This window comes from Eubalaena glacialis, chromosome 18 (genome assembly GCF_028564815.1).
Source record: "Eubalaena glacialis isolate mEubGla1 chromosome 18, mEubGla1.1.hap2.+ XY, whole genome shotgun sequence".
NCBI classification, from domain to species: Eukaryota; Metazoa; Chordata; class Mammalia; order Artiodactyla; family Balaenidae; genus Eubalaena; species Eubalaena glacialis.
This window is the reverse complement of record NC_083733.1, coordinates 20195949-20210749: the sequence shown is the minus strand read 5'-3', so window position 1 is coordinate 20210749 and position 14801 is coordinate 20195949. Positions and strand designations below refer to the sequence as shown.

Below are 14801 nucleotides of genomic sequence, written 5' to 3'. Positions count from 1 at the left end.
CCCATTCTGGGCTCCACTGTGAAGAACAAGCCAGATTTGCCAGCCCAGCGATGCTCAAACAGAGGGTAGCGGGGGATGAACTCTTTATCTGCTAGAGCCTTCCACAAGGCCCCCACAAAATACACATACACACAGTCTTGCCAAAGGGGACAGACTACAGGTAAAACCACTCAACAACCAGAATATCCATCCTGCACAGATCAGCACGTGTCTGCTTAGGAAGGTCAAGGTCACTTTTAGCAGGGTTGCACAGGGGGCACAGCCCTGGCCTGGGAGTCCTAGAGCCTCCAATCCTAGCTGTCTAGCCCTGGCCTGCCCCTGCTTTCTCCAGTCCTTTACTTGTTCATCCATAAAATAAATGCATGGGGTTGGACAAAGGGCCTCTCAGGTTCCATTTCTTAGGACTCAGAGATGTTTCCCTTTATTCTGGCCCCATGCCCCACATAGCACATATGCCTCCTGATGGCCCCAGATGGAGCTGGAATCCCTCAGCCTGGGTCCCTCCACCCCCCTCAGTCTGGGGGATGGGGTAGGCAGTGCAGGAGGCAGAGCCCAGAATGAACAGTTACCAAAGGGGGTTGGGAAGTGTCCTTACCCACCAAGGCTCTAGACCATGCAGGTCTCTCTGCCTCCACCCAGGGAAGCCCAAGACATGGTGACTGTCAGAGGTGGGCTGGAGTGAGGTTTGTTTTCTCCACCAGAGTCTGCTCTGCTCCCACCCTCCCTGCAGTGCCACTGTCTGCCTGGCTTCTCTTCCACGCCATCCCTATGGCTCCTCTCCTTCCCCAAGTTTTGTCATCAATATGTGCAGCTCCTTATCCTCATGTTTTATTTTTGACAACCACTTATTAGCTGCCATCGACAAAATGGGGGTTAGGAGAATTATCAACAAAGTATTTCATCAATTCATTCATCAAATTTAGAGTGCATGCTCTGTGCAGGCCCCCAAGGGTCTCCCTCCTGGGACTCCCAGTTAAGTAGGGGAGATTAAATAAATGATTCCACAAATAACTGGAAAGCACCAGGACTAGCAAGAGCGCAATAACAGGAGCTCTAGTGTAATAAAGAAAGGGAGGTCTGGCGGATGGGCTGGACTTGTCCAAGGCCCCAAAGTAGAGTGTGGACAGAGTAGGTCCTGAAAGCCAGGAGCCCCTCCCTGAGCCAGGCACCCCTTGAGGCAGGCATGCATCTGCCAGGGTCAAGCTCTATGCCCAAGGTTTGGGGACAGGGGGATACAGAGGGCACAGGATCAGGCCAGGAGTAAAGGAAACAGGCAAGCTGGTCGCTCAGGAGAGGAAGGCTTCAGCCAGGCCTAGCTGACATTCCCGAACACCCTAGAACTCACCGCGCGGCAACTGGGAGCAGGAGGCCCTGCCAGGCTCGTCTGCCCCTCCCAGTAGCCGTGACAGGGGTCCCCTGCCCGGATGCCCAGGCTTGCCTCTGAACAACCTGTCTGTCTGTCCTGCACATTTCGTTTGTCTGCCCTTCTCTGCACATGTCTGAGTCTGCGCCTCTGCTCCCGTCTGTCTGTATGTCGCTCTCTACACACGCCTGTCCGTCTGTCCTCACACGTCTGGCTGGCACGCTGGCCTCCCTGCATCTCTCGGCCTCCTCGCCGCGCCGCCCCGCCTGCCGCTGTGTGGGTGTCGGGCAGGCAGTGCGCAGAGGGGCGCGGCTCGGCCCTCCCCCTCCGCCGCGTCCCCCCAGCTCAGGAATGACCCGGGCGGCGGCCCAGCGCTGCTGAGGCCCCGGAGCCGCGGCGCAGGGCGGCGGGAGCGGGCGGCCGTGGCGTGGGCGGCGGCGCGGGGCCGGCGGGCGGCCGGGCGGGGCTGCGGCAGGGCCGGGGCCGGGAAGCCGCCGCCTCGGCCGGGGATCTCGGGCCCCGGGTCGGCTCGGCAGGGCCCCGCCCCGCCACGCCCCTGCGCGCCGAGCAGGCCGAGGCGGAGCGGCGCGCCCCCCCGCGACGCCGGAGCCGGAGCCCGAGCGCAGCGGCATCCAAGTGGGAACCGGAGCGGGAGCGGAGCCAGAGCGGGAACCTGAGCTGGAGCCGAAGCTGGAGCCGGCAGTGCGGCGCACGGAGCGGAGCGAGGCAGCCAAGCCGAGTAAGGGGCGTGGGGCCGGGGGCGGCGCTGGGGAGGGGCGGGGAGGGGGTCCCGGCCCCCTCCCCCGCGCTCTGCGGCGGCCCCGGCGCAAGCACACACCCGAGGTCGCTCAGCGCGGTCCTCGGCGGAACCGCAGCGTGCTCCGAACTGGACCCCCGTTCTCCCGCGGACCCCGGCCCCGACCCCCGCGCCCCGGGGCGGGCCACCGGGACTCGCGCGGGCCGTGGCTGCCCCTGAGCATGCCATCGGGCCGCAGGGATGGAGAGGTCTCCCGGTTCTTGCCTGACTTGAGTCCCAAACAAACATCCACCCCATGAAGGGAGCATAAGACAGTCTTCACGACCCCGCGCCCTCGGTTTCGCGGACCCCTGAACAACCCACCCAAGAAGGGTAAACTAGGACGCACTTTTGGTGGGGGTAGAATAGGAAAGGGGCTCCGGGCTTTGTAGAGTTTGAAGCTAGAACCCACCCCCGACCCTCGAGCCGAGAAGTTTGACCCTCCGACGGGCGGGCCACCAGGGCCATGCCCCCGCTTCGATGCCTACCACGCTGGCCTATCTCAGCACCATCGGTGGGAAAGGTGGTGTCCCCGACGCACCTTCTCCAGCTCCGGGGCCGACTTTCCCTGGCGCGGTAAGCGGGACTCGAGGCTGAGTCCGAGGCGGCTGCTCTGGCTGGCTGCGCAGCACCAAGCGGTAGAGCCGTCTCTCCCTAATTGCTCTCGGAAGTTGGGTAGTGCCCACCAGACCCACGGCAGACTCGCACGACCCTCCCCCTCTCCCCATCGGCCTGGCGGTCCTGAGGCTCTGCCCTCCTGATCCCACGCGCCGTGCCAGCGGAGATGGCCAGGCCCAGGCTGGGAAGGGGAGGGCACCAGTGACAGGTGTGAGCGGCGGGGGCTCCAGGAGCTTGGTCCTTGGTCTTGATTCACACAGTCCACGGGCACCTGCCTTGAGCAAGCCCCTCCTGACTCTCCTCAAACATCCTGACTGCTCTACTGGAACAAGTGGCTTCACGTCCCTGTGCCTCAATGGCCTCCGCTGACAAGTAGGTAGGATTCTGTCGTGAGCAGAGTGTTTAAGGGCTTTGGAACCAGAGGGTGGGCTTGGCTGCCTTCCTAGCCGTGTGATGTTAGGCAAGATACTTAACCTCTCTGAGCCTCAGTTTCCCCATCTGAAACATGGGGAAGGTGGGTTGGGAGGATTCAATGAGGTGATGCTTGTAGGGGGCCTAGCATGGTACTTGGCACTCAGCCATCACTCAATTCAGGTTGACTACAGGTGTCGTTCTGTGAAGCATGCAGCACCAGTGGATGCTGAGGCAGAGCGAGTTGCCCTGAGGTGGCAGCGACACGACCCCCTCCCAACCCCCCAAGCCCCCCTCCAAGGAGGCCTTTGAATCCCCCAAGGGCTTGTTGACATCTAACTGCAGTGCAAAACCCTCTCTTTAGGGCCTGCCCTTTCTCAGCTGTTCCCTCCTCCCTGGGCGCTCTGCTTCCCAGCGGTGCTCGCCTCCCTACCTGTCATCTCCATCCAGGTTGGGAAAGACTGTATCTGACCAACTCTTTCTTTTGCCCTTGACTGATGTCTGCTGCTCACACTCTGTGCGAGGGAATTCACACCTCCCTCCACGCCGGGGATTGGGGCCTGGGGAGGACTGCTTTCCCTGAGGAGTAATCAGACAGTCAGGTGGCTTGGATGTTCCAGTGGTGACAGTTCAGACAGGCAGTGAAGAGCAGCAGGGGGAGCAGCCACCAGGGCAAGGAGACAGCGGGAAGTCTGAGGGGTCCCAACCCTGAACCTGTGCTGACCGTGGTGTGTTCATCCAGGCGACTGAGCCACGAGGCACCAGAAATGATAACCCTTGGGGAGGAAATGGAGCCCGTGGCTGACTGATAGGTTAGAAGTTCAGAGCTGGAAGGGCCCCAGGAAGAAATCTGCCCAGTCTGTGCAGCTGAGGCTTCAGACCCAGAGCAGAACCAATGAGGCCCAGGGCCTGGGAGAGGATGCTGGAATCCTTGGGGTGGCATGGAGGGTGTAGGTAACCAGGAGCATTGTTGGGAAGAAAACAAATGTCCAGCTTGTGGACACCCATGTTAGTCCTGCTCACCTGTGCCCCAGCTGTGAGAACGGGGTGGATGGGGGGTGTCTGTCCACATGCTGCCTGGTGGGGACCTAGTGAGACAGGCAGAATGGGCTGCCTCCTGGGGGCTGTTTCTACACAAAAACCCCCTCTGTCGTCTTCTTCCTCTGTAGCCTACTCCCACCCCTCCCCTATTCACCCACCAGGGTGTCACATCCCAGCATCTTCCATAATCCTCACCTCTTCTTCCCAAAGGAGTTAATCAGAAACTAAGTTAGGAGGTTTGTGTCACCTGGTTCACATAGTGGAGTACAGCCAGGCGGCAACGTGATGGGGATACGGGCACCTCCTTCAGTCTCGGGGAATAATCAGTTAGACACACTCAGATGCCTGTTACCTGAAGCTTTTGCCCTGGAAGTGCTCACAGCACAGGGTAAGGGACGAGAAGGTGGCAGCCAGCTCTCAGCCTCCTAAAGGGAGAAACTGAAGCCAGGAGGGCTTCTGAATCCCCCTGGCACAAAGTACAGTTGTGGCTGAGAGCACAGCTTCTTGGAGCTGGACTACCTGGGTTTATGGCTTGTGATTCTGGGCAGGAGATTAACCTTTCAGAGCCTCAATTTCCTCTTGAAAAGGGGAACAAATAGTCTACATCTCCCAGTATAGTCGTGAGGACTGGAGAAACAATATACAGGAAACACGTGGCAGTGACGAATGGACCCCTTGCAATGGCCTTGCTATGTCTGCATTATGAACATGCACTGAATGCATGCTCTTTCCCAAGCATAAGTATTTTCTCTCTGGAGTCTGAGGACAGCCCTCTGATATAAGTAATATAATTGTCCCTATTTTATAGATGAGAACACTGAGGCTTAGAAAGGTTAAGGACTAACTTTGCTAGGTATAGAAAACTTAAAACATCACTATGACTCATCATAATTTTATGAGTTTGTAAAATTGATAATTAGCACACTGTACCTTAGACGATATGTAATTAGTTAATGGAATGCTTCCTCAATGGATATCTTCAATCATTGTATGTCTATGTGTTAATTGCCCATGGGCTATAGAATTTTTAGAGACATCTTCATTTATTTCTATTCAAACAGTATCAAACTGATTTAAAAGAGCAGCTCCCCACCCCATTTATTCCCTATCTCTCTTCTCTCCATTTTTCTCCATAGCACTTATCACCCCCAACATTTATATATCTTATTCATTTGTTTATTGTCTGCCCTCATCAATATAATGTAAACTCCCCAAAGGCAGGGACTTTTAACCATTTTGCTCACTCTCATATCCCCAGAGACTAGAACAATAACCAGCACTTCGTATGCTTTGCAAATTATAAAGTGTTTTACAAACATAAGGTCTATTATTGTTATTATTATTGCCAAGTGTATAGCTTGCCTGAAGGTAAACCTCAAGGTTCATGGCAGAAACTATTCTCTCAAAAATCTGGCAAATAGGACCTGCTCAAGCGCCAAGGAAAATGTGATGAAGGTTAAAACCAGTGGAGATTATTTTCCTAACATGTTAGTAAAGCTCCTTATCAGTAAGTTCAAAGACAAGTTAACTTTTTTAAATTTTGGCAATAAAAAATGGCATGTTCAAAGGCAATTAAATTAGCATTTAAAACTTCCAATGAGTTAACTATCACTGATTTATTCATTTAATTATTCTTTATTTTGTTAGCATAAAAAGTGTTTTCAAATCTTCATTTTAATGATTTTTCAGATTATAAAATTAATACATGTTCATTGAAAAAAATTTGGAAAATCATTTTTAAAAAATAAAAGAACATAAAAAGCCTCCTCAATCCCACCACTGCCCAGAGAGTACGTGACTGTGGATATTTTAGTCTATTTCCTTTTAATCTTTTTCTATGTGTGAATATTTTCTCTAGTTTTTTTTTTTTTTTCCTTACAAAATAAGGATCATATTGTAGGCAGAGTTCTAGAACCTGCTTACCTGGTGGGGTTTTTCCCCCCCTCTTAACAGTATACTGAAAGTCTTTTATGTTATTAAAATTTCTTTAAAAACATGATTCCATGGCTATACAATATTCCATTATAAGCGTATGCCAGAATTTTCTCAGCCTCTCCTCTCTTATTGGACGCTGGGGACACATCCCATGTTTCACCACTGTAATAATACTTTTCTATGCCCTCTTTGGTGTTTTCTGGACCCTGAATCAGGCTTCTCTACACCCTTGGTCAGGACGTATTTGCTGATTTGCAAATGGACCGGTTTATGTAGTTAGTCAGTATATCAAGTCTTAGAAGTTGGGCCTTGGTGGCAGCGGGGAAGGCAGCTGATCCAATAGAGGACTACTCCAGGTAAATCAAGGCAACCTGAAGACCCAGTAACCTCCAGGCATTTCCTGACCAACCCAGTGTAGCACACATGTGGCCAGATGTTGCATGGGGACAGAAGGCCTCCTTGCTGCAGAGGCTGCCACACACTTGGATCCCTTTTCTAACATCAGGACCAAGTTACTTGTTTGCAAACCTCCGTGTCCTCTGCCAGCCTCTCTGCCACCGTCCTCTCACTCTTTTTCTCCTCCACTCCTGAGTTCATTTGCTTCTTCATTTAATCACGTGACAAACGTTTACAGGCATACCTCGTTTTATTGCTCTTCATAGATATTGCTTGTTTTTACCAACTGACGTTTTGGAGCAACCTTGCGTCAAGCAAGTCTTATCCATGCCATTTTTCCAACTGCATTTGCCCACTTCATGTCCCTTATGTCACATTTTGGTGATTCTCACAACATTTCAAACTTTTTCATTGCTGTTGTATTTGCTGTGGTGATCTGTGACCAGTGATTTTTGATGTTACTGTCACAAAAAGATTACCACCCACTGAAGGCTCAGATGATGGTTAGCGTTTTTTAGCAAGAAAGTTTTTTTTTTCTTTTTTTTGGCCACGCCATGCGGCATGCGGGATCTTAGTTCCCCGACCAGGGTTCGAACCCGAGCCCCCTGCATTGGGAACAGGGATTCTTAACAACTGGGCCGCCAGGGAAGTCCCAATAAAGTATTTTTAAATTAAGGTATGTACATTGTTTTTTAGATAAATGTCTACTGCAAACCTAACAGACTACAGTATAGTGTGAACCTAACTTTGATATGCACTGGGACACCAAAAAGATCGTGTGACTCGCTGTACTGCGGTGGTCTGGAGCCTCGCGACCACCAAACCGCAATATCTCCGAGGTATGCCTGTAATGACATCTACCCGCACTTGCCAAGGAATGTTTTTGTCTATTAGGGAAACCATCAGCTGGGTCCCAGACTTAAAAGACCCGCCTCCCTCATTTCTGAGACTCCTTTCTGTGTCGTCAACTGTAAAATGGGGATTTGTTTTGAGATCCAATGGGCTGAGCAGGCGCTGCATAGACGTGGCCCATCCCGGAGGCCAGCCCCTGCGCGGCCCTGCCCCGTCTGCCGTGGACCCCCGTGAAGCTCAACCCTCCAGTCCGGGTGCCTCTGCCGCGCATGCGCTGACCGTCCTGTCCCCGCTGTTACCTGGCCGCCTCCGCCAGGGATACGGCGCCAGTCCACTAACCACAGGCTCATCGATCGAGATCAGAGTGTCGCAGTGGCTACAGAAAGGAGGTATTCCGGGAGCAGGGACGTGAAGCAAAGTGGGAGTGACGTGGACTCGCCGCCCACCATTCAGCCACTTCAGAACCTGGAATACCGCAGCCCGCCGGCTCGCCCTCCAGTTTCCAGCCAGACAATCCAGTCGGAGATGAGTCACAGGCAGGGACACGCCTCGCCTCTGATGCTGGGTGCTGAGTGAGGCGGGCGTGGGGGGAGACGTGACCTGGTGTCAGATCTCTGTGGGGTGTCCCTGCAGTAACCAAGGGGCACTGTGGGGGGGGGGTAGTGACAGAGTCCCTCCCTGCATTGCTCTTCCTCCACCTCTTCTCTTTGGGTGACTTTGGGTGGGTTATGTCACTGAGCCTATGAGTTTTCTCATTTGCAAAATGAAACTGTTACCCACTTTGGGGGACCTGTTGCAGTAATTTCGGTGATCTTAACTGGCACATGCAGGTGTTTGGTGAACGTGAGCCACCCTGAAAGCCGGCGTGCCCGGAACATCTCCACATACAGAAATGTCTACCTGACCCATGGCCAAACCTGCCGGCCCCTTGCCAGCCTCCTGGCCACCTGGAAACCTAACACGCTGTCCACCAAACACCCAAACTGACCATGGACAACGATACGTAACGCAAGGGTTTTTGGTGCCCCCTGCCCTGGGAGGTCATCTCTCACCTCCCCACACCCTACAAAACCCCAGCCTTCATCTCAGTGTCACAAGGCCCAGTGGGAGGAAAGAGGGGGTACAGGGGGCCTCTAGGAGAAGCAGGACCTTGGGGACAACTGCTTGAAGTGTTGGAGCTGGTCAGCACCCTCCATGGCATCAGGTGCCACCAGGATAGCCTTACAGTAAGTGTACATTCAGCGTGCATTTACCAAGCGCCCACACTATGCCAACTCACTAGAGAGGGAAACAGCCCTGGAACTGCGGAGGTTGGGGCGGAAGCCAGGACATTTTCCTGAGGGCACTGGGAGCTGTGGAAGACTTTTCAGCAAATGACATAATCCATTTTGCCTTTAAGAAAGACCTCTCTGGAAGCAGCGCAAGAGATGACCTGTCAGCCCACTTACATCCTCCTCCAGACTCACACGCGGCCACAGTGCACACCAGCACACCCGCAGAAATGAACACAGACACACGTACACACATGTATTTTTAGAAAGCACAGATCCCAGGCCCTGAGATGCTCTGTGAGTTTTCTGGTGTGAAATCACAGTTCCCCAAGCAGCCTGCCACGCCGGTTCTTCCAGGCCTGGGGAGATCACATCCTACCTTCACTTCCCCCTTCGGAACTCTTGACTGGGTTTCTATGGGGACTGGGAGTGGGTGTCAGGCCAGCCTGGGTTTCACACCAGGACAGGCTGAGCTGGAAGAAGCCACCTGAAGAGGGATTCCCAGGTCAGCGGCAGTGATGGCCCCCTCCCTCCCACCCGCCTCAGGCAGCAGAATGAACATTTTGCAGCCACACACCTCCGGCCAGGGGCTTTCCGTACATAACCCCCGTCCTCACGGCAGGTTAAGTGTTCTTACCCTGCTTTCCCCAGGAAGACACTGCACCTCAGAGAGGTGAAGTGCTTTGTCCAAAGTCACACTGCCAGGAAGTGGCAGAGTTGATATTAGCACTCAGGAATTGGACTTCTGAGCTCAGGCTCTCCAAAGATAGGTGTTTGATTTGTTTATTAAATAGAATAATCAGTTATTAGTGTAGTTTGGCCAATTGCCCCGTCAAAACAGGGGACCCATTTGGAGAAAAAAAAAATATAATAAAAGGGATCCCTGGAGGAGAAAAGGGTGGGACCTCTGGACCCGCCTCTTACAGAAAAGTTCTGTCCACAATGATATCATCCCCAGGATCAGGGAAGCCGAATGCCCCCTGGGACCTAGAGGGGCCAGGCTCTTTTCCCATTGGCTTGTGACTGACAGTTTCCCCTGCAAGTACCTGCTCGGCTCCACATCCATCCAAAGGTGCAGTTTGGTTTCTGCAAGTAAAGTGACCGCACTCCCTAGAAATAAGAACTATAACTCCCTAATATTCCCATAGCCTCCTGTCACCTGGGGACATACCAGGAGAGACGGAATCAGTTCAGATCTCCAGCAGCATGGGAGGATGGATTACTTTCTGAAAATGTCTCCTCCATTGCAAATGGGTGTTAGAGTGACCTGGCAGTCCTTTGCTGCACAGACATCCTGACACCTGGATGTTCACTTGGGGGTACAGGGGGAATTGGGGAAGAGACAGTTTCATTCTCTAGGTCCTTATTTCTGAATTGGTAATTTAATATATTAGGTGCCTTCTAAGGGAGTGTGCTGGCTGACAGTGTGGGCTTTGGAGTCAAACAGACCTGGGTTCTAGTCCCAGCCTGTAATTAGAAGCTGTGTGACCTTGGAAAGCTTCATAACCTCTCTGAGCCTCAACTGCCTTATTTATAAAATGAGAATGAAAAGAGCAGAGCATCTTCCTCTTAAAACTGTTGCAATGATGATGATGATAATAAGGTTTGAGCTAGGCATCTATGAATTCCCTTCCAAAGCCAGCTGTGGGACCTTAAACTAGTCCCTCACCCTCTCCAGTTCTCAGTTTCCCCTTCTGTGAAATGAGGACATTGAACTGATCTTTAAGGGTCTTTCCAGCTCTGACAGTTACAAGATTCTCAAGGGTCCACCCAGGAGAGAGATTCCCCCCTTCCACCGACCACTGAGAACCCAGCACACATTTGTGCCACCCCTGCCCAGAACCCCCATATTCTGCAGCCCAGAGCCCTCCAGGCCCCCACCCAGACTAAGCCCATGCTCTCAAAGTCACCATCCTCTCCCCAGAGGTTGACAGCCCAGGGTACACGAGCGCCCTGCAGGGTCGGTAGGTGCTGTATGGGCGCCCCCATCACCTGCCTGTTTGTGTCTCTGCAGGTGAGCGGAGGGTCCTTCCCTGCGAGAAGTCAGAGCTGTGCACGTGGGCAGGCTGGCTCCGCTGTTCTGCTCCAAGGATTACATGTCCTTCAAACGCCCCTGCCCCTGTAAGTCTCCTCCCCACATCCTCCCATGGACCAGGGCCAGGTGAGGGCAGAGTCAGGACTGCAGAGAATGTCTCTAGGATGTTTGGCCAGAGAGCTCCAGGGGTCTGATCAGGGTGTGATGTGATATGACGGATGGGGGGAGGGCAACACAGAAGACTCCTGACGTCTGCAAGAGACATCTCACTTTGCGAATCCCTCTGTATGAGCACTTCCCAAAGTCTGGTTCAGGGTTCCTCCAAGGGATATTAATGGGGTTACTTTTTTTTTAATTCCATGGTCAAGTGAGTGTGGGAAATGCTGAGTGAGACAAGTCAAGTAGATTTTGCTGGACTTTTCAGAGCCTTTAATGTGGTGCTGTGTTGTGAGGCTCCATAGGAAAGAGAAAGCCCAGTGATCTTCCCAAATCTAGGTGACCACAAGGAATGTCTCACGGGATGGGTGCTCCACAGAACACACTCCTTGGAGTTCAGTGTCCTAGGAAACCCTTCCTGGAGTAGCCCCACCATGCAGCCCCTCATTTACTAATTCATTTCCATCTACTGAAGCTATAGATGGTTTTGCCCGTAACATTCTCTCACGGCTCCCTGATGCTCACACGTCTAGACGATGGACACAATCAGGTGTACCCCGGGGCTCAAGGTCACAGCCCCTGGGGCTCACTCCCCTAGTCGTCATCAGCCCCGCCTTCACCGACTCACGCTGCCACCCTTACCCCAGAGTCGCCTTCACCTCTCCCCCTGGCAGCCACCTGCTTCCTCCCGTGATGTGTCCTGAACCCCCTCGAAGCCACCATCAGTTGCTGCAGTTTGGGAGGACGTGCATAACCTCCCCATCCCTTCTCCGTGGTGAGGCGGGACTGTGAGTCTGCGTGAGTTCAGGGCCCCCACCTTAGCCTCCCTCTACTTGTCATCTCCCTTCGGCCCGCTCACCAGTGTCTGTTCAAATCTGCGCCATTGGTTACATGTCCCGAATCATGGGGTTGGGGACCTCTCTCGCATATAGTCGAAATCCCAACTGTCAATTGTTTGAACATCAAAGGGCCGCTGCAGTCGGGGTGGGGAGAGCTGGCCCCTCCCGTCTGGGAGCGATCATCACCAGGCGGGCCGGGGAGGGCAAGGTGGCAATGGGTTCATTGTGCAAAGAGTGGTGTTCAGGGGGCGGGGGAGCCCAGCCTAGCTGCTGGCTGCCATGGGTACCGAGGAGGGCATAGGTCAAGAGTGATAAGCTTTCTGACAGATAGGACAAGCTCAATAAATTATTGTTATTGTTGTCACCAAGGTTGCTGTTGTGGCATAATCAGGTGTCAAAGCCCCAGCCCCAGGCCAGGTGGGAAGGCTGCCACAGGGGGAGCAGGTCGGAGCCCAGGGACACCTGCCCCACGGAGGGTCAGGGTGGCTGTGCCCTCACTCCTGGGAGTAGCCGGCAGTGGAGAAGGCTGGGGCTGCTGAATGCGGAGGGCTTTCCAGAACCTTCTGGGCTCAAGCCAGGCCCTTCGGAGCCCCGCCTGTCTGCACTAATAGGGGCCGACACCCCAGGACAGGGCTTTGTGCATCCAGCTCCTGAGGACTCCAGGGTATGGTCATGGGTATTCTGGGCTGGTCAGAAGCAGTTCCTGCACATCTCTGAATTCCCCTCTCCCCTCACCGCCCCACCCCACGCCAACAGGCCCAGCACCTAGCATGCAGTAGGCACTCAATGTTTGTTGAATAAATAAATGCACAGTCAGACACTGTGGATGAGGCGCTGGAGGGGGAGAAGCTGAAGCTCCTGACTCTGCCACCAGATTCTCTCTGTGGCTTTGGCCAGCCCGTCCTCATCTCTAAAATGAAGGGGACTGAGGCCAGTGGGTTCCAGGAGCTCAGGGCAACTGTGAGGCTCCTTGGAGGGTGAGGGGAGCCCAGGCAGGCAGAACCCAGGAGCCCCACCACCCATTGCTTCAGCCAGAGCAGCTCTGCTAACATCTACAGGTTGGGGTCTGTTCAGATTTCAATTGGAGAAGGGTGTCCCAGGCAATGGCAGGCTGGGTCCCATGGGATTGTCCAGGCCCACCCCTTCCTCCATCATCTCTCCCCTTCTCTGCCGGATTCTTCTCCTCACGTTGTCCAATCAGACTCTTTACCTTTTCTCTGCACTTGTCTAAGAAGTGCTCATAGCACCCCTTTCAGCACCCTTAGTCTGCTTCAATCTGGCTCCTGCAACCCCACACCAACACCGCATCAGCATCTGTGTCGCTAAGTCCATCCCAGAGTTTCCAGTTCTCAGCTGCATCTGACGCTGTTGGTCACATCAGTCTTCTAGGTAACTCCTCCACTGGGTTCCTGAATCTGAGCCCTCAGGTTCTCCTCCAGCCCCTCTGGCTCTCTGGGCTCTGACCATCCATTCCTGGTCTCCTTTGGTGCTGGAGGTGGGTGGATTCTTCCTGCACCTGCCCTGGGATGCTGGGTCCCCCGAGACTCCAGTCCTGCTGGCCTTCTCGCCCCACACACTCCAGACCATTTCATCCTCACTCTGCTCTCAACTGCAGCGTCTAGGCTGGCAGCTTCCCGGCTCTCTCCCATCCCAGTTCTGCCTGAGCTTCTGATTCCTTCTGCCTTCTGCTGCCTGGCTCCCCTGGGCAGCCCCCGTCTCCACTGCTCAAATACAGCCTGTCCCAAACTGAACTCCTTGTCTTCCCCCCCATGCTGGCTTGCTTGATTTTGCTGTCTTGGTTTAGGATACCACCATCACCACCACCATCACCACCACTCAGTTCTTCAGGCCAGAAATCTGGGAGTGACCGTCAGTTCCCCTCCAACACACCCATCATTGCCAACTGCCCAAGGAGACCCCGGGGTTTCCAAACTGGGTCAACAGATCTCCCTTCTGACTTCCCCCCCATCTGGGCCCCTCCTCAGACCCAACCTGGAAATTGCTGCCTCAGTAGATGTTTATGGAACAACCAGACAAGTGAGCAAATCGAGGTGAAGCAGATGTCTTATGGGCGGCCTCCTGGGCTCGCAGACCAGAGGCCTTCACGCAGGTTCTGGAAGGGATGCAGAACCACAAGAGCCCCAGACATCCACATACACCTGACCCGGAGCAATGAGGGATGAAGCCGGAAGTCCCAGGAGGGCCCTGCCATGGACACACACCCTCCTTTTTTTAGCACCTCCTTTCCCGCTCTGCGAATTTAGACACCTAACAGGGAATCCTTGAACCTTCTTAGCTCACAAAATTATCTTGCTCAGTACATGCAAAGATGCCAAAGACCATTAAAACCTGGAAAACTTAGGAATCACAGCTTGTTCCTGTTTAGGTTTCCACACCCCTACACCCTGCCGATTGAGAAGGGCAAAAAGGAAAGTCCCCAGAAGGAAAAACAAGCCCTAGAGTTTCCCAAGCAAGACCCATCTCCTAGGAGTTAGAGTTCAGGAGGTCAGGGAGAGTCAGCAGGGAACGTGGATCCAGGGCAGGGAGGAGTAGGGCGATGGGCAGGCGTCTGCCTAGTACCCACAGATTCAGACACTGGGTGAAGTGGGACCATCCACTGGCCTCTCAGGAGCTGGGCAGCCATGAAGCAGACCAGGCTGGGCCCACTCCTCCCAGGCCCTACCACAACCCCAGCCCCATCTTACCTTCCAAGCATCTTAGCTCATCTCGGCCCCGCCCAGAGACAGCCCCAGCAGACCTCCATGCCCCTCTGCCCAGTCAAGCAGATGAAAAGACTAAGGCAGGGAGAGGAGGCAAGAACAGGGGAGGGGAAGCCCTGAGGGTTTTGGCCACAAGGCTGCAGGAGGGAAGTCAGGTCGTCTCCCTGCAAGTGCAGGCCTGTGAGCCATTTCCAGCCTTAAGCACTGAGTGAGGAGGAGGGGGACCAGCCTGGATCCTCAGAGAGGCTGGAGGCGTGGGAGCCTCCTCCATCTGGCCCCAGCTGGGCAGGGCAGCCCAGGATTCCCCCAGGACCCAGGCTCCAAGAACAGATGCTTCACAACCTCTTCTTTGCCACCAGCATATGGCA

The 14801-nt window shown here is 54.1% G+C and overlaps 1 protein-coding gene across 1 annotated transcript in view; it reads left to right on the top strand.

Annotated features, from left to right (window-relative positions):
• Positions 1-1996: 1996 nt before the first annotated feature.
• Positions 1997-14801, top strand: part of BEAN1 (brain expressed associated with NEDD4 1) — a 37212-nt gene continuing 24407 nt past the window's right edge. The window contains exons 1-2 of the mRNA XM_061173511.1: positions 1997-2102; positions 10698-10804. Coding sequence (XP_061029494.1) covers positions 10780-10804 — 25 coding nt within the window. The 5' untranslated portion in view covers positions 1997-2102; positions 10698-10779. The remainder of the gene's footprint in view (positions 2103-10697; positions 10805-14801) is intronic.